General features: G+C 45.3%; 1 protein-coding gene across 1 annotated transcript in view; it reads right to left on the reverse strand.

The window, feature by feature from the left end:
* The window catches only part of LOC128704840 (phosphatidylinositol phosphatase PTPRQ), a 166,697-nt gene that overhangs the window by 4,837 nt on the left and 141,364 nt on the right, over positions 1-20,496 (reverse strand). Inside the window, exons 13-15 of the mRNA XM_070104419.1 lie at positions 19,160-19,303; positions 16,117-16,337; positions 6,809-7,008 (exon numbers count right to left, since the gene is read on the reverse strand). Of these exons, the coding sequence (XP_069960520.1) occupies positions 6,809-7,008; positions 16,117-16,337; positions 19,160-19,303 (565 nt within the window). The remainder of the gene's footprint in view (positions 1-6,808; positions 7,009-16,116; positions 16,338-19,159; positions 19,304-20,496) is intronic.

The following is a 20,496-nucleotide window of genomic DNA, read 5'->3' on the forward strand; positions in this document are numbered from 1 at the left end:
TAAATAGCGAAATAAGCAAGTATGCCGATGACACTAAAATAAGCTGTAGGATTAATTCTGACTAAAACACAGGAAGATCTGCATAGACAGATAGAGTGGTCGGAGAAGTGACACATGCAGTTTTATACAGACAAATGCAAAGTTCTAAGCCTTGGAAAAGCAAGTAACAATGAAACCATACCACGGGCGGGATTTGAACCCGCGGTCAGAGAGTTTCAAAACTCCAGACCGTCGTGTTAGCCACTGGACAGCTAGCCACAGTCCAGTGGCTAACGCGACGGTCTGGAGTTTTGAGACTCTCTGACCGCGGGTTCAAATCCAGCCCATGGTATGGTTTGTTTGCAATCGTGTCATTACGATTTCGCGAGTCATGTAACAATGGTTCTTATAAACTAAAAAATGAAGACCTTAATCACTCTGAAGGCGAGAAAGATTTAAGAGTTCCGGGTAATAATAATCTGAAGTTAAGACAACAGTGTTCAAAATAAAGCCAAAAGAATTCTTGGCTTCATATCAAGAAGTGTAAATAATAGGAGTCCACAGGTTGGTTGGTTGATTGGTTGCTGTCTACCAAACAACACTAGAGGAGTACTTACCTGGGTGGTTCCTCTCTACCAAACAACAGGAGACGAGTACTTCCCTGGGTGGTTGCTCTCTACCAAACAACAGGAGAGGAGTACTTACCTGGGTGGTTGCAGTCTACCAAACAAAAGGACAGGAACACTTCCTTGGGTGTTTGCTCTCTACCAAACAACAGGAGAGGAGTACTTCCCTGGGTGGTTGCTCTCTACCAAACAACAGAAGAGTACTTACCTGGGTGGTTCCTCTCTATCAAGCAACAGGACAGGAGTACTTCCCTGGGTGGTTGCTCTCTATCAAACAACAGAAGAGTACTTACCTGGGTGGTTGCTCTCTGCAAAACAACAGGAGAGGAGTGCTTCCCAGGGTGGTTGCTCTCTACCAAACAACAGGAAAGGAGTACTTACCTGGGTGGTTGCTCTCTACCAAACAACATGAGAGGAGTACTTACCTTGGTGGTTGCTCTCTACCAAACAACAGGAGAGGAGTACTTACCTGGGTGGATGCAGTCTACCAAACAACAGGATAGGAGCACTTTCTTGGGTGTTTGCTCTCTACCAAACAACAGGAGAGGAGTACCTACCTGGGTTGTTCCTCTCTACCAAACAACAGTATAGGAATACTTCCCTGCGTGGCTGTTCTCAACCAAACAATAAGAGAGGAGTACTTCCCTGAGTGGTTGATGTCTAAAAAAACAACAGAAGAGTACTTCCCTAGGTGGTTCCTCTCTACCAAACAACAGGAGAGGAGTAGTTCCTTGGGAGGTTGCTCACTACCAAACAACAGGAGAGAAGTACTTACCTGGGTGGTTCCTCTCTACCAAAGAACAGGAGAGAAGTACTTCCCTTGGTGGTTCCTCTCTACCAAACAACAGTAGAGGAATACTTCCCTGGGTGATTGGTGTCTACCAAACAACAGGAGAGGAGCACTTCCCTGGGTGGTTGCTCTCTACCATCAACAGGAGAGGAGCACTTGCCACAGTGCCAACAATATTATACTGCTAGTCAGGCTAAGACACAACTCAGTGCCATCAATAACAAAACAGTATTCAATTATAATGTCAGATCACTAAGCAAGCACTATGATGACCTCCAGGCACTATTGAATTCACTAAATGTCAGTGTCTATGATTACTGGCACTGAAACTGAGCTAAAACATGATGGTACAAACATCTATTCCACACCTGGCCACACAGTCATATACAATTGTAGACCAGAACAATTAGGAGGTGTAACAGCTATATACTACTCTGATGAACTAGACAGTATAAATTCTACTTGCACAAGGGATGAGCATGGTAAATATTCCTTAGCTAAATTTAAATCCAAAGACTTTGCAAAACCTCTAACAGTAGGAGCAATTGATAGAGTTCCTCACTCCAGTATTTACTCTTTTAGTGAAAACCTAAGAAATATAATAACTATCGCTGAAATGAACAAACACCACCTGATACTTACATGGGACTTCAACATAAATCTCATCCATGACCATGACCCACAAGTGACTAAACTCACAAACACTATGAACAGCTGCTTACTTCTACCAACAATAACAAAACCTATAAGAATCACGAATTCCTCATTACTAGATCATATCTGGACAAACACAGTATCCCCATTAAAAGCAGACATAATCACTGATAACACCACTGACCACTATCCCATCTTTCTCATAAGCAACTTGTGTAAGGTGCCCAAGGACACAACTTGTGTAAGGTGCCCCAGGACACAACTTGTGTAAGGTGCCCCAGGACACAACTTGTGTAAGGTACCCAGGACACAACTTGTGTAAGGTGCCCAAGGACACAACTTGTGTAAGGTGCCCCAGGACACAACTTGTGTAAGATGCCCCAGGACACAACTTGTGTAAGGTGCCCCAGGACACAACTTGTGTAAGGTACCCCAGGACCCTTGTGTAAGGGGCCCCCGGACAGTAAGAGGACACAACTTGTGTAAGGTGCCCCAGGACACAACTTGTGTAAGGTGCCCAACTTGTGTAAGGTGCCCCAGGACACAACTTGTGTAAGGTGCCCCAGGACAGGACACAACTTGTGTAAGGTGCCCCAGGACACAACTTGTGTAAGATGCCCCAGGACACAACTTGTGTAAGGTGCCCCAGGACACAACTTGTGTAAGGTGCCCCAGGACACAACTTGTGTAAGGTGCCCCAGGACACAACTTGTGTAAGGTACCCCAGGACACAACTTGTGTAAGGGGCCCCCGGACACAACTTCTGTAAGGTGCCCCAGGACACAACTTGTGTAAGGTGCCCCAGGACACAACTTGTGTAAGGTACCCCAGCACACAACTTGTGTAAGGTGCCCCAGGACACAACTTGTGTAAGGTGCCCCAGGACACAACTTGTGTAAGGTGCCCCAGGACACAACTTGTGTAAGGTGCCCCAGGACACAACTTGTGTAAGGTGCCCCAGGACACAACTTGTGTAAGGTACCCCAGGACACAACTTGTGTAAGGTGCCCCAGGACCAACTTATGTAAGGTGCCCCAGGACACAACTTGTGTAAGGTGCCCCAGGACACAACTTGTGTAAGGTGCCCCAGGACACAACTTGTGTAAGGTGCCCCAGGACACAACTTGTGTAAGGTGCCCCAGGACACAACTTGTGTAAGGTGCCCCAGGACACAACTTGTGTAAGGTACCCCAGCACACAACTTGTGTAAGGTGCCCCAGGACACAACTTGTGTAAGGTGCCCCAGGACACAACTTGTGTAAGGTGCCCCAGGACACAACTTGTGTAAGGTGCCTCAGGACACAACTTATGTAAGGTGCCCCAGGACACAACTTGTGTAAGGTACCCCAGGACACAACTTGTATAAGGTGCCCCAGGACACAACTTGTGTAAGGTGCCCCAGGACACAACTTGTGTAAGGTGCCCCAGGACACAACTTGTGTAAGGTGCCCCAGGACACAACTTGTGTAAGGTGCCCCAGGACACAACTTGTGTAAGGTGCCCCAGGACACAACTTGTGTAAGGTGCCCCAGGACACAACTTGTGTAAGGTGCCCCAGGACACAACTTGTGTAAGGTGCCCCAGGACACAACTTGTGTAAGGTGCCCCAGGACACAACTTGTGTAAGGTGCCCCAGGACACAACTTGTGTAAGGTGCCCCAGGACACAACTTGTGTAAGGTGCCCCAGGACACAACTTGTGTAAGGTGCCCCAGGACACAACTTGTGTAAGGTGCCCCAGGACACAACTTGTGTAAGGTGCCCCAGGACACAACTTGTGTAAGGTGCCCCAGGACACAACTAACATCACATTCCCACTACATAACGAGTCATCTGTTAATAATTTATCTTCAGCAATAAGTGACACTGGCAATACTAGCTAGCAGACAACTTCGATATTGATGTGTTAATATTTTTTTTATACACAAAAAAACCTAAACCTCTATAACATGCATTGCCCAATAAAAGCTAAGCAGAGCACAGCAGAGACTAAACAGCCCCTGATTTATAAACAGCATCCTCAAATCTATTGATAAAAACATCTATTTGAAAAACAGTGCAGAGTGGGTCTAATAACAAAGGACCTCACAAAACGTTACTCGTCAATACTAACCAATCTAATAAGGTCAAAAAAAAACTGTATTATGAAAACAGATTTCATGACATAAAATGTGTTATCAAAAAGACCTGGAAAACCTTATCTAAAATTCTAGGAACAAAAAACTATCACAAAATAGATTGATTAACTTAACTAAACCAGATGAGTCTCTCCTCCAGCCAACTGTTACTGTCAACAAACTTAATGTCTTTTTCTCTACCGTAGGAACAAAACTAGCAAGTAAAATCCAAAGCTTAAACATTCAACCAAATCACTACCTCACTGGCAACTACCATAATACTCTATTTTTAGCTCCAACGAACCCTACTGAAATCTCACTTATTATCAAAACACTAAAGAACAAGACAGGGGACCTAAATAACTTACCATCACTCATGTATAATAAGCTTCTCATGTATTGTCACCAATTACTGCAACTCTTTTTAACAAATCCATTGAATCTTCCACCTTCCCATCCATACTCAGGACAGCAAGAGTCACCCCGATCCTCAAAGGAGGTGATCCAACTGAATTGAACAATTATAGATCTAGCTCAAACCTGCCCCTACTACCTAAAATCTTCAAAAAATTAATACACAAACAAGTCTACACCTACTTTGTATCCTACAACATACTCAACCCTTGTCAGTTTGGGTTCACACCAAAGAAAAGTGCTAATGATGCCATTATACATACGCTTGAACTAATATATTCTGCACTTGAGAAAAATGAATTTCCCTGGGACTCTTCAAAGATTTACGTAAAGCTTTTGATACAGTTGACCATGAACTTTTGCACCAAAAACTTGAACATTACGGTGTCAGAGGACACTCTCTCAATTACCTAAAATCTTAGCTTAACAACAGAACTCAGTATGTGTACACAAATGGAGCCAGTTCCACTATACAACCTGTTCTTGTTGGAGTCCCACAGGGGAGCATTTTTGGCCCACTTCTCTTTCTCATTTTCATCAATGACCTACCAAACGCATCTAATCTCCTTAAACCCATTTTATTTACAGATGACACAACTTATGTCTTTTCTCACCCAAACTCAACCATACTAACAGACACTGTAAATGCTAAACTGCTAAAAATATCTACTTGGACGATTACCAACAAACTTACTCTCAATACTGACAAAAACCTACTATTTTATACCATGTTTTTCGGAAAAAGAGCTTCAAATGTACAGCTAAACATATTGATAAATGGTTCACCTATCTCGAGACAGGCAGAGGGCAAATTTCTAGGTCTCCACCTTGGCTGCAGTCTCGAATTTCAGAGACACATACAGAAAATTTTTAATAAACTCTCCAAAACAGTAGGTATCCTTTCAAAGATACGGTACTATGTACCTCAATCAGCTCTTCTAGCTCTGTACCAGTCTCTCATTTACCCTTACCTCACCTATGGGGGCTCAACCACAGCAAATCACCTTAAGCCTTTAATAACTCAGCAAAAAGCGTCAGTACGATTGATTACTAACTCCTGCATTTGACAACACACTCCACCACTTTTCAAGAGTCTTAACTTACTAAATATACAAAACATCCACACTTATTATTGTGCCAACTACATACACATAATACTATACTCTAATGTAAGCCCTCCTCTCAAACTCATCCTTGATACCTATAACAGAACACACAACCATAACACGAGACACAGATCACTCTTCGATATCCCCCGTGTTCATCTCTCCCTATACAAAAATGCTATACACGTAAAAGACCCGAAGATCTGGAATTCATTGCCAAAATAAGAAATCACCTCATCACCCAAAATTAACCAGACAAAAGATACCTAACCACTACCAGTTTCTCAAAAGCTACTCATATTGTGCTGATGAATGCTCAACTAACTACTTACTACTGTTTTAAATAGTAGTAGACTGAAATACAGTACATCATAATGTAAACTGTTCCACTGCGATACCAAATTTCATTGTTTTAAATAGTAGTAAATTGTAAAACATCACACTGTAAATTGTTTTAAATTGTTACATTGTAATACTGTAATCTTTATTAACTAATTCAATAGTGTAAAAAGTCTCTACTAGACTTATCAAAACCACTTAGCATCACCTGATATAATATTAAATTCTCCTGTACTCACTCTAACTCATCTAATGACCATATGAGCTATGTATTATTGCCTTAGTAATCTTAAGTAAATCTTTAAGTTTGCCAGAAATGCTCAGTATATAGAGAGGCTTTTGGCATGTACACCCAACTATTATATTCCTCTGTACAACCATGTAATTTGTCAAAATAAAAAATCTAATCTAAGGAATACACCCTAATATTGACTATACCTGTTGTTAGGTAAGACACATATGCAACAGTTAGGTATCTTTATTTCGAAACGTTTCGCCTACACAGTAGGCTTCTTCAGTCGAGTACAGAAAAGTTGATAGAAGCAGAGGATACTTGAAGAAGATGTAATCAGTCCATCAACCTTGAAGTTCTGAGGTGGTTAGTCCCTCAGTCGGTATTTTATACCATTTTAATGTTTACTCGAACTATACCTGTATTACCGGAAAATCACAATGACTATTGTGGTATCACTAAACCTTTCTTGTTCAAGCAGTGACCCCCAACATGGACTAAAGCTTCATCAGCAAATAAGAGCAACATTAAGTGTACGGACAAAACACTTACATTGGTATTGGTGGGTTATCATCTCCTTTTTTTTTCATCCTCTTGCAGAAACACACAATGCCAATCACAAATATTACTAAACCTGCGAAAGCACCAACAACTACACCAATAATCAATCCAGTTTTGTGTTTGGGTGGTTGGTCAGGTTCCGTGGAAATATCAAGAGATGCTGGTGTTCCAATACCTGCCCCATTCCGAGCCTGTACAGATTATAATAACAGTTAAATAAGTGATAATATGGAGTGTTAAAACTTTGCTCCACAAGAGATGGCGAAGGTCAGGGTTTCCCTTGTGAATACCTTACAAGGTAAGAAGAGTCAAGTGTCCCACAGGGATAGGGAAAGGTCAAGTGCTTCACAAGGGTAGGGGAGGTTCAAGTGCTTCACAAGGGTAGGGGAGGGTCAAGTGCTTCACAAGGGTAGGAGAGGGTCAAGTGCTTCACAAGGGTAGGAGAGGGTCAAGTGCTTCACAATGGAAGGGGTGGGTCAAGTGCTTCACAAGGGTAGGGGAGGGTCAAGTGCTTCACAAGGGTAGGGGAGGGTCAAGTGCTTCACAAGGGTAGGAGAGGGTCAAGTGCTTCACAATGGAAGGGGTGGGTCAAGTGCTTCACAGGGGAAGGGGAGGGTCAAGTGCTTCACAAGGGTAGGGGAGGGTCAAGTGCTTCACAATGGAAGGGGTGGGTCAAGTGCTTCACAAGGGAAGGGGTGGGTCAAGTGCTTCACAAGGGTAGGAGAGGGTCAAGTGCTTCACAATGGAAGGGGTGGGTCAAGTGCTTCACAAGGGAAGGGGAGGGTCAAGTGCTTCACAAGGGTAGGGTAGGGTCAAGTGCTTCACAAGGGAAGGGGAGGGTCAAGTGCTTCACAAGGGTAGGAGAGGGTCAAGTGCTTCACAATGGAAGGGGTGGGTCAAGTGCTTCACAAGGGAAGGGGAGGGTCAAGTGCTTCACAAGGGTAGGGTAGGGTCAAGTGCTTCACAAGGGTAGGGGAGGGTCAAGTGCTTCACAAGGGTATGGGAGGGTCAAGTGATTCACAAGAGTAGGGGAGGGTCAAGTGCTTCACAAGGGTAGAGGAGGGTCAAGTGTTTCACAAGGGAAGGGGTGGGTCAAGTGTTTCACAAGGGTAGGGGAGGGTCAAGTGCTTCACAAGGGTAGGGGAGGGTCAAGTGCTTCACAAGGGTAGGGGAGGGTCAAGTGCTTCACAAGGATAGGGGAGGGTCAAGTGCTTCACAAGGGTATGGGAGGGTCAAGTGTTTCACAAGAGTAGGGGAGGGTCAAGTGCTTCACAAGGGTAGAGGAGGGTCAAGTGCTTCACAAGGGAAGGGGTGGGTCAAGTGTTTCACAAGGGTAGGGGAGGGTCAAGTGCTTCACAAGGGTAGGGGAGGGTCAAGTGCTTCACAATGGAAGGGGTGGGTCAAGTGCTTCACAAGGGTAGGGGAGGGTCAAGTGCTTCACAAGGGTAGGGGAGGGTCAAGTGCTTCACAAGGGTAGGGGAGGGTCAAGTGCTTCACAAGGGGAGGGGAGGGTCAAGTGCTTCACAAGGGTATGGGAGGGTCAAGTGCTTCACAAGAGTAGGGGAGGGTCAAGTGCTTCACAAGGGTAGAGGAGGGTCAAGTGCTTCACAAGGGAAGGGGTGGGTCAAGTGTTTCACAAGGGTAGGGGAGGGTCAAGTGCTTCACAAGGGTAGGGGAGGGTCAAGTGCTTCACAAGGGTAGGGGAGGGTCAAGTGCTTCACAAGGATAGGGGAGGGTCAAGTGCTTCACAAGGGTAGGGGAGGTTAAAGTGCTTTGCAAGGGAAGGGGTGGTCAAGTGCTTCACAAGGAAAGTGGTGGTCAAGTGCTTCACAAGGGAAGGGGTGGTCAAGTGCTTCACAAGGGAAGGGGAGGGTCAAGTGCTTCACAAGGGAAGGGGTGGTCAAGTGCTTCACAAGGGAAGGGGTGGTCAAGTGCTTCACAAGGGTAGGGGAGGGTCAAGTGCTTCACAAGGGAAGGGGTGGTCAAGTGCTTCACAAGGGAAGGGGTGGTCAAGTGCTTCACATGGGAAGGGGTGGTCAAGTGCTCCACAAGGGAAGGGGTGGTCAAGTGCTTCACAAGGTAAAGGGTAGTCAAGTGCTTCACAAGGGAAGGGGTGGTCAAGTGCTTCACAAGGGTAGGGGAGGGTCAAGTGCTTCACAAGGGAAGGGATGGTCAAGTGCTTCACAAAGGTAGGGGAGGGTCAAGTGCTTCACAAGGGAAGGGGTGGTCAAGTGCTTCACAAGGGAAGGGGTGGTCAGGTGCTTCACAAGGGAAGGGGTGGTCAAGTGCTTCACAAGGGAAGGGGTGGCCAAGTGCTCCACAAGGGAAGGGGTGGCCAAGTGCTTCACAAGGGAAGGGGTGGTAAAGTGCTCCACAAGGGAAGGGGTGGCCAAGTGCTTCACAAAGGAAGGGGTGGTCAAGTGCTTCGCAAGGGAAGGGGTGGTCAAGTGCTTCACAAGGGAAGGGGTGGTCAAGTGCTTCACAAGGGAAGGGGTAGTCAAGTGCTTCACAAGGGAAGGGGTGGTCAAGTGCTTCACAAGGGAAGGGGTGGTCAAGTGCTCAACAAGGGAAGGGGTGGTCAAGTGCTTCACAAGGGAAGGGGTGGTCAAGTGCTTCACAAGGGAAGGGGTGGTCAAGAGCTTCACAAGGGAAGGGGTAGTCAAGTGCTTCACAAGGGAAGTGGTGGTCAAGTGCTTCGCAAGGGTAGGGGAGGGTCAAGTGCTTTACAAGGGAAGGGTTGGTTAGGTGCTTCACAAGGGAAGGGGTGGCCAAGTGCTCCACAATGGAAGGGGTGGTCAAATGCTTCACAAGGGAAGGAGTGGTCAAGTGCTCCACAAGGGAAGGGTTGGTCAAATGCTTCACAAGGGAAAGGGTGGCCAAGTGCTTCACAAGGGAAGGGGTGGTCAAGTGCTTCACAAAGGAAGGGGTGGACAAGCGCTTCACAAGGGAAGGGATGGTCAAGTGCTTCACAAGGGAAGGGTTGGTCAAGTGCTTCACATGGGAAGGGGTGGTCAAGTGCTTCACAAAGGAAGGGGTGGCCAAGTGCTTCACAAGGGAAGGGGTGGTCAAGTGCTTCACAAGGGAAGGGGTGGACAAGTGCTTCACAAGGGAAGGGGTGGTCAAGTGCTTCACAAGGAAAGGGGTGGGCAAGTGCTTCACAAGGGAAGGGGTGGTCAAGTGCTTCACAAGGGAAGGGGTGGACAAGCGCTTCACAAGGGAAGGGATGGTCAAGTGCTTCACAAGGGAAGGGTTGGTCAAGTGCTTCACATGGGAAGGGGTGGTCAAGTGCTTCACAAAGGAAGGGGTGGCCAAGTGCTTCACAAGGGAAGGGGTGGTCAAGTGCTTCACAAGGGAAGGGGTGGACAAGTGCTTCACAAGGGAAGGGGTGGTCAAGTGCTTCACAAGGAAAGGGGTGGGCAAGTGCTTCACAAGGGAAGGGGTGGTCAAGTGCTTCACAAGGGAAGGGGTGATCATGTGCTTCACAAGGGAAGGGGTGGTCAAGTGCTTCACAAGGGAAGGGGTGGTCAAGTGCTCCACAAGGGAAGAGGTGATCAAGTGCTTCACAAGGGAAGGGGTGGTCAAGTGCTTCACAAGGGAAGGGGTGGTCAAGTGCTTCACAAGGGAAGGGGTAGTCAAGTGCTTCACAAGGGAAGGGGTGGTCAAATGCTTCACAAGGGTAGGGGAGGGTCAAGTGCTTCACAAAGGAAGGGTTGGTCAAGCGCTTCACAAGGGTAGGGGAGGGTCAAGTGCTTCACAAGGGAAGGGGTGGTCAAGTGCTTCACGAGGGAAGGGGTGGTCAAGTGCTTCACAAGGGAAGGGGTGGTCAAGTGCTTTACAAGGGAAGGGGTAGTCAAGTGCTACACAAGGGAAGGGGTGGCCAAGTGCTTCACAAAGGAAGGGGTGGTCAAGTGCTTCGCAAGGGAAGGGGTGGTCAAGTGCTTCACAAGGGAAGGGGTGGTCAAGTGCTTCACAAGGGAAGGGGTAGTCAAGTGCTTCACAAGGGAAGGGGTGGTCAAGTGCTTCACAAGGGAAGGGGTGGTCAAGTGCTCAACAAGGGAAGGGGTGGTCAAGTGCTTCACAAGGGAAGGGGTGGTCAAGTGCTTCACAAGGGAAGGGGTGGTCAAGAGCTTCACAAGGGAAGGGGTAGTCAAGTGCTTCACAAGGGAAGTGGTGGTCAAGTGCTTCGCAAGGGTAGGGGAGGGTCAAGTGCTTTACAAGGGAAGGGTTGGTTAGGTGCTTCACAAGGGAAGGGGTGGCCAAGTGCTCCACAATGGAAGGGGTGGTCAAATGCTTCACAAGGGAAGGAGTGGTCAAGTGCTCCACAAGGGAAGGGTTGGTCAAATGCTTCACAAGGGAAAGGGTGGCCAAGTGCTTCACAAGGGAAGGGGTGGTCAAGTGCTTCACAAAGGAAGGGGTGGACAAGCGCTTCACAAGGGAAGGGATGGTCAAGTGCTTCACAAGGGAAGGGTTGGTCAAGTGCTTCACATGGGAAGGGGTGGTCAAGTGCTTCACAAAGGAAGGGGTGGCCAAGTGCTTCACAAGGGAAGGGGTGGTCAAGTGCTTCACAAGGGAAGGGGTGGACAAGTGCTTCACAAGGGAAGGGGTGGTCAAGTGCTTCACAAGGAAAGGGGTGGGCAAGTGCTTCACAAGGGAAGGGGTGGTCAAGTGCTTCACAAGGGAAGGGGTGATCATGTGCTTCACAAGGGAAGGGGTGGTCAAGTGCTTCACAAGGGAAGGGGTGGTCAAGTGCTCCACAAGGGAAGAGGTGATCAAGTGCTTCACAAGGGAAGGGGTGGTCAAGTGCTTCACAAGGGAAGGGGTGGTCAAGTGCTTCACAAGGGAAGGGGTAGTCAAGTGCTTCACAAGGGAAGGGGTGGTCAAATGCTTCACAAGGGTAGGGGAGGGTCAAGTGCTTCACAAAGGAAGGGTTGGTCAAGCGCTTCACAAGGGTAGGGGAGGGTCAAGTGCTTCACAAGGGAAGGGGTGGTCAAGTGCTTCACGAGGGAAGGGGTGGTCAAGTGCTTCACAAGGGAAGGGGTGGTCAAGTGCTTTACAAGGGAAGGGGTAGTCAAGTGCTACACAAGGGAAGGGGTGGTCAAGTGCTTCACAAGGGAAAGGGTGGTCAAGTGCTTCACATGGGAAGGGGTGGTCAAGTGCTCCACAAGGGAAAGGGGTGGTCAAGTGCTTCACAAGGGAAAGGGTAGTCAAGTGCTTCACAAGGGAAGGGGTGGTCAAGTGCTTCACAAGGGTAGGGGAGGGTCAAGTGCTTCACAAGGGAAGGGTTGGTCAAGTGCTTCACAAGGGTAGGGGAGGGTCAAGTGCTTCACAAGGGAAGGGGTGGTCAAGTGCTTCACAAGGGAAGGGGTGGTCACGTGCTTCACAAGGGAAGGGGTGGTCAAGTGCTTCACAAGGGAAGGGGTGGTCAAGTGCTTCACAAGGGAAGGGGTGGCCAAGTGCTCCACAAGGGAAGGGGTGGCCAAGTGCTTCACAAGGGAAGGGGTGGTAAAGTGCTCCACAAGGGAAGGGGTGGCCAAGTGCTTCACAAGGGAAGGGGTGGTCAAGTGCTTCACAAAGGAAGGGGTGGTCAAGTGCTTCACAAGGGAAGGGGTGGTCAAGTGCTTCACAAAGGAAGGGATAGTCAAGTGCTTCACAAGGGAAGGGGTGGTCAAGTGCTCAACAAGGGAAGGGGTGGTCAAGTGCTTCACAAGGGAAGGGGTGGTCAAGTGCTTCACAAGGAAAGGGGTGGTCAAGAGCTTCACGAGGGAAGGGGTAGTCAAGTGCTTCACAAGGGAAGGGGTGGTCAAGTGCTTCACAAGGGTAGGGGAGGGTCAAGTGCTTTACAAGGGAAGGGTTGGTCAAGTGCTTCACAAGGGAAGGGGTGGCCAAGTGCTCTACAAGGGAAGGGGTGATCTAATGCTTCACAAGGGAAGGAGTGGTCAAGTGCTCCACAAGCGAAGGGTTGGTCAAGTGCTTCACAAGGGAAAGGGTGGCCAAGTGCTTCACAAGGGAAGGGGTGGTCAAGTGTTTCACAAAGGAAGGGGTGGACAAGTGCTTCACAAGGGAAGGGATGGTCAAGTGCTTCACAAGGGAAGTTTTGGTCAAGTGCTTCACAAGGGAAGGGGTGGTCAAGTTCTTCACAAGGGAAGGGGTGGCCAAGTGCTTCACAAAGGAAGGGGTGGTTAAGTGCTTCACAAGTGAAGGGGTGGTCAAGTGCTTCACAAGGGAAGGGATGGTCAAGTGCTTCACAAGGGAAGGGGTGGCCAAGTGCTTCACATGGGAAGGGGTAGTCAATTGCTTCACAAGGTAAGGATTGGTCAAGTGCTTCACAAGGGAAGGGGTGGTCAAGTGCTTCACAAGGGAAGGGGTGGTCAAGTGCTTCACAAGGAAAAGGGTGGCCAAGTGCTTCACAAGGGAAGGGTTGGTCAAGTGCTTCACAAGGGAAGGGGTGTCCAAGTGCTTCACAAGGGAAGGGGTGGTCAAGTGTTTCACAAGGGAAGAGGTGGTCAAGTGCTTCACAAGGGAAGAGGTGGCCATGTGCTTCACAATGGAAGGGGTGGTCAAGTGTTTCACAAGGGAAGGGGTGGCCAAGTGCTTCACAAGGGAATGGGTGGTCAAGTGCTTCACAAGGGAAGTGGTGGCTAAGTGCTTCACAAAGGATGGGGTGGTCAAGTGCTTCACAAGAGAAGGGGTTGTCAAGTGTTTCACAAGGGAAGGGGTGGTCAAGTGTTTCACAAGGGAAGGGGTGGCCAAGTGCTTCACAAGGGAAGGGGTGGTCAAGTGCTTCACAAGGGAAGGGGTGGCCAAGTGCTTCACAAGCAAAGGGGTGGTCAAGTGTTTCACAAGGGAAGGGGTGGTCAAGTGCTTCACAAGGGAAGGGGTGGTCAAGTGCTTCACAAGGGAAGGGGTGGTCAAGTGCTTCACAAGGGAAGGGGTGGTCAAGTGTTTCACAAGGGAAGGGGTGGTCAAGTACTTCACAAGGGAAGGGGTAGTCAAGTGCTTCACAAGGGAAGGGGTGGTCAAGTGCTTCACAAGGGAAGGGGTGGTCAAGTGCTTCAGAAGGGAAGGGGTGGTCAAGTGCTTCACAAGGGAAGGGGTGGTCAAGTGCTTCACAAGGGAAGGGGTGGTCAAGTGCTTCACAAGGGAAGGGGTGGTCAAGTGCTTCACAAGGGAAGGGGTGGTCAAGTGCTTCAGAAAGGAAGGGGTGGTCAAGTGCTTCACAAGGGAAGGGGTGGTCAAGTGCTTCACAAGGGAAGGGGTGGTCAAGTACTTCACAAGGGAACGGGTGGCCAAGTGCTTTGCAAGGGAAGGGGTTGTCAAGTGCTTCACAAGGGGAGGGCTGGTCAAGTACTTCACATGGGGAGGGCTTGTCAAGTACTTCACAAGGGGATGGCTGGTCAAGTACTTCACAAGGGAATGGGTGGTCAAGTACTTCACAAGGGAAGGGGTGGTCAAGTACTTCACAAGGGAAGGGTTGGTGAAGTGCTTCACAAGGGGAGGGGTGGTTAAGTGCTTCACAAGGGGAGGGCTGGTCAAGTACTTCACAAGGGGAGGGCTGGTCAAGTACTTCACAAGGGGAGGGCTGGTCAAGTACTTCACAAGGGGAGGGCTGGTCAAGTACTTCACAAGGGGAGGGCTGGTCAAGTACTTCACAAGGGGAGGGCTGGTCAAGTGCTTCACAAGGGAAGGGGTGGTCAAGTGCTTCACAAGGGAAGGGCTGGTCAAGTACTTCACAAGGGGAGGGCTGGTCAAGTACTTCACAAGGGAAGGGCTGGTCAAGTACTTCACAAGGGAAGGGCTGGTCAAGTACTTCACAAGGGGAGGGCTGGTCAAGTACTTCACAAGGGAAGGGCTGGTCAAGTGTTTCACAGTAAACAGGTGTTGTCAGTATATGTCAAACAACCACTGTGAAAGAATAGGGAAATTCCAAGTGTTTTCGTGACTTCTTACATTATCAAGGAAATATAAAAACAATACATCAAAGGAAGGCATATAAAGGGTCAAGACTACACCTCACCATCACATCCCACTACTAAGCAACACCTCACACACGCCTGACAACACCCTATTATGTGAAACACACCTAATACTCTACCCAAGAATTAGGATTTATTACTTGTTAAATGTATTATTAAATTCTTACGAAATTCTATTAATTATAAATGGATCTAATTTATATAAACTAAGGGAAATATTCATATTATTGTCAAAGATGCTTTTTATGAAACAAGATTCAATTATGTTCCTGTCAACCATGGACTTTCTTGATTCAAGTTTCTCAACTTTTTGAAAATCAATTGGATGGTTAAAATCTCTCACATGAATAAATAGAGCATTGGAATCTTGTCCAGTTCTAATGCAATATTTATGTTGTTATAATCTTAGTTCGAGACTTTTACCAGTTTGACCGTAATAAACTTGATCGCAAATTTTACAAGGAATCTTATAGACGAATCCCTCAGCATTTTGGGGGGAATTCTTTATCAAAATTTTTTTTACTGTATCAAGATTTTTAAATACAACTTTGATATTAAAAGTCTTAAGAAGAGAAGGCATATCAACCAAGTTTTCATGGTAAGGGAGAACCAACATATTTTTACTTGAATAAGGCTGGTTGTCCCTTTTTGTATAGTAAAAAGTATTTCTAGCAATTTTAAATGATTTATCAATTACGTTTCTTGGGAATTTCAAATCATTAGCTATTTCATAAATTTTTAATATATCCTCATCTATGAACTCTGGACAAATACGTAAAGTTCTCAAAAACATTGATGAGAAAACCGTCGGTTTAACTCTATCTTGATGTGAAAAATAATAGTGGACATAGGAACAATTATTTGTAGGTTTTCTGTAAATTTTAAATTTGTAGTCATTATTACCCTTAATAATTAAAACATCTAGTTGTGAGGCAAGATGAGACACGAACTTTGGAATAATTAACTTATATAACTGAGGCAGTGTAAACTAAATAATGATCAAGTTTCTTTCAAACTAGTATGCATTTGATTGCAGTTTTACGAATTCTGTGCATATTTCTGTTAATTCTGTGCAGATTTCTCCAAGAATACAATGTCATTTTAATTTGCATATTAAAATCTATCTGTACATATATCCAAAGACTTCCAAGATTATCTTATATACAATAAGAATTTGTATAGTGAATGTTGATAATCTTAGCCTTTTAGTTCTTGCTTCAGTAGAGAAATAAATTAACAGATTTAACTACAAAGTCCTAACAGTTTATAACGTATGTTTAGAGAATTTGTCAAGATATATATAAAACATTTCAAATTTAATCTTACCATAACATTGACAACGTAACCAGTCGAGGGTTGTAGATCACTGATAACAAATATATAGAGTATTGGTGAGATATTCGACTGATTAACCAATATATTGTTTAGATACCAGGAGATGTGCCAGTTCTGAAGTATCCCATTCATTTGCGTAGGCGGTGACCAGGAGATAGTGACCTCAGTTGTGGTGCTGCTGTCCTGCCTGAGGCTGGTGGGTGCCGTAGCCTCTGTTCAAGGTGCAGCGTCGCCAAGGTAAACACATAAAATTAGAAGTATAAAAAAATATTTCTTTAGTAACAGAATAAGTCCAACATGGCATACAATAAACCACGGAATTGGAGTGGACTAAACCCATGGAAAATGAGTCCTAAAACTGAAGGTCAGTGCATAAACCACTCGGTCAGTTTACTTGGTTTAACTACAATCGGTTTCGTGAGTCGAGATATACAATAAAGTTTCTCGTATATTTATTAGTGTTGATTCTTTCATCTCATGTTTAATTCGTACTAATTAAAAATTTTTAATACATAGTTTAAAGTTTTGCATTTGATTATTGCCGGGGCAAAACTACCGTAAACTTGACTCGGTATAATTATTGCCGGGGCAAAACTACCGTAAACTTGACTCTGTATAATTATTGCCGGGGCAAAACTACCGTAAACTTGACTCCGTATAATTATTGCCAGTGCAAATCTACCGTAAACTTGACTCGGTATAATTATTGCCGGTGCAAAACTACCGTAAACTTGACTCCGTATAATTATTGCCGGTGCAAAACTACCGTAAACTTGACTCGGTATAATTATTTCATTTATATGTATAACCGGATATGACACTTGTAAAATTCGATCGTCCTGTCAAACTGGCAAATCTGACTGTTATTTTCACAAAGTAATTCAGCTCATGAATTAAGTGGTGTGAGGGAATGTTCGCCACGAAATTGACAGAACCTTTGAATCACAGTTAGTCTAAGTTTAATGAGAAGCTTGTTACTAATGACTCACGAAATCTTAATGACACGATTGCAAATAAACCATACCACGGGAGGGATGGAACCCGCGATCAGAGTCACGAAACTCCAGACTGCGCGTCAGTCTGGAGTTTTGTGAGTCTATGATCGCGGGTTATATCCCGTCAGTGGTATGGATTGGTTTTTCAAGGACTGTTGTGGGAAATAATTGGAATAAAATACCTACACAACAGAAAAATGAACACATAAGCAGTATAATATGATCTTTCATTGACAACGTTTCGCCCACACAGTGGACTTTATCAGGTCACAAACAGACCTGTTTGTGACTTGATAAAGCCCACTATGTGGGCTTTATCCGTTCCCACCTGACCTACAGCCAAGGGTTCTACCCCCCCTGGAAGTGCTCCTAGCTACCCTCTAACTACATCATGCCAGTGAAACCTTACTGAAATAAACCTGTATTAGTCAACGGCATTTAGTGAACCCTCCAAACTACCCTGCTACCTATCAGCGCTACCAAGAAGAGACATTACATGTGTATATGTTTGCACTTGCATTTAGTGAATGGTTTTATCCTCTTAATTATAAGTAGTTCCTCCCTCCTTATTAAGTATCTAGATATTGTTAACCTTGCTGGTTAAGAAAGTTAACCTCATTTGTTTGTATTAATTAGATTATTTGACTCTGCTGATTAATAAAGTTGCTTCATTTAAATTCCTATAATTCTATTCGTATCTGAAGCATGGTAGACGCGTCACTTGAGTCCTTCAGCAGTGTTTGATAGTGATGTCTGGCAGCAATAAGGTACTGTCTTGATGTCTGGTACCTCATTTAATTCTCTCTCTAACATGTCTCGTTTAACTAATCACTATAGTAAGTCACACAATACCAAGATTTTCCTTGATTATTTATTTTATAGACACAGATTTACCATACCACGGGCGGGGATTGAACTCGTGGCGAGTGAGTCGTAAAACTCCAGCCAGCTCACGTTCATAACCTGGGATCCTCACCTCACGTACCTAACCTGGGATACTCATCTCACGTACGTAACCTGGTATCCCTATCTCACGTACCTAACCCGGGATCCTCATCTCACGTACCTAACCCGAGATCCTCATCTTACGTACCTAACCCGGGATCCTCATCTCACGTACCTAACCCGAGATCCTCATCTCACGTACCTAACCCGGGATCCTCATCTCACGTACCTAACCCGGGATCCTCATCTCACGTACCTAACCCGGGATCCTCATCTCACGTACCTAACCCGGGATCCTCATCTCACGTACCTAACCCGGGATCCTCATCTCACGTACCTAACCCGGGATCCTCATCCCACGTACCTAACCCGTGATCGTCACCTCACGTAAGCTAATGTAAGAATACGACAGATAAGCTTAAATTTATTTAATATTTTTTAATGTCTACGAAATAAATTATTTTTTCGTTATGCTCAGACTGATTTTCTCAGATTTATTGTATCAACAAACTTTCACTCGGATTTCTCTTTCTCGGAAGAAATCTCCCTTGATATTTACCCCAAACTCACTGGTTTTGATTCTGCACGACAATGATTGTTGGCCTAAGCAATGCATAATATATATATACACATAAATGTATATATATATATATATATATATATATATATATATATATATATATATATATATATATATATATATATATACATATACATACATATATATATATATATATATATATATATATATATAAATATATATATATATATATATATATATATATATACATACATATATATATATATATACATATACATACATACATATATATATATATATATACATATACATACATACATATATATATATATATACATATACATACATACATATATATATATATACATATACATACATATATATATATACATATATTTATATATATACATGTATATATTCCTGGTTTTAATATCGTTTCTTAAAAGTGTTCTTTAGAAATCAATAATTTTTAAGGCATCTGGACAAGTTTGATATAAAAACAATACACATGAGCAGATGTTTATCATATATTGTTGAAGGTAATGGTACTCACTTGCCTCCTTGGTGGTGGCAGAGCAGCAGTGGACGTTGTTAAGGCCATTCACAACATTCATGCAGGCAGAAATATTTGAGTAAGGTGGAAGGTTGTCAAGCACTAAACTGGTGCTGGTGCCTTCAAGAGTTGTGCTGTTCTCACCTGTAACACACAAAACACCAACTTTCTCTCACTCGGAGTCAAATGTAAATACAGATTGACTGCCTTTTTATACACACTTATTAATATATCCTGGAACTCTAAACTCTCTTAAACTTGCTTATATCACTACATTTATTGTCTTGTAATAAGTTACATACTTCTCAAATTAAACTCTGTTATTATTGTATTTACGATCTAAGAGTCGTTGAGGTAGGTATCGTTAGTCATGATTAATTATTATACCTGGTCCCGTGACGCTGGTCACGTCAACCTGGTGTTGTGACCATGGCTCAGTGAACCTGGTATTGTGACCATGGCTCAGTGAACCTGGTGTTGTGACCATGGCTCAGTGAACCTGGTGTTGTGACCATGGCTCAGTGAACCTGGTGTTGTGAACATGGCTCAGTGAACCTGGTGTTGTGACCATGGCTCAGTGAACCTGGTGTTGTGAACATGGCTCAGTGACCCGGGGCCCGTGAACCTGGTGCTGTGACCCTGGTCCCATGAATCTGGTTCCATGATCCTCGTTCTGTGACCCTGATCCCTTAAGCCTGGTCCTGTGACCCTGATCTCGCGACCCTGGTCCCGTGACACTGGTCCCATGACCCTGGTCCTGTGACCCTTGTCCTGTGACCCTGGTCCTGTGACATTGGACCTGTGATGCCGGTTCTGTGACCCGGATGACACACAACATGACACCCAACATGGCACCCAACATGACACCCAACATGACACCCAGCATGACACCCAACATGACACCCAACATGATACCCAACATGACACCCAACATGACACCCAACATGACACCCAACATGACACCCAACATGACACCCAACATGACACCCAACATGACACCCACCATGACACCCAACATGACACCCAACATGACACACAACATGACACCCAACATGACACCCAACATGACACCCAACATGACACCCAACGTGACACCCAACATGACACCCAACATGACACCTAACATGACACCCAACATGACATCAACTTGACACCCAACATGACACCCAACATGACACACAACATGACACCCAACATGACACCCAACAGGACACCCAACATGACACCCAACATGACACCCAACATGACACCCAACATGACACCTAGCATGACATCAACTTGACACCCAACATGACACCCAACATGACACACAACATGTCACCCAACATGACACCCAA

The sequence above is a fragment of the Cherax quadricarinatus genome, chromosome 91, assembly GCF_038502225.1.
Source record: "Cherax quadricarinatus isolate ZL_2023a chromosome 91, ASM3850222v1, whole genome shotgun sequence".
Classification (NCBI taxonomy): Eukaryota; Metazoa; Arthropoda; class Malacostraca; order Decapoda; family Parastacidae; genus Cherax; species Cherax quadricarinatus.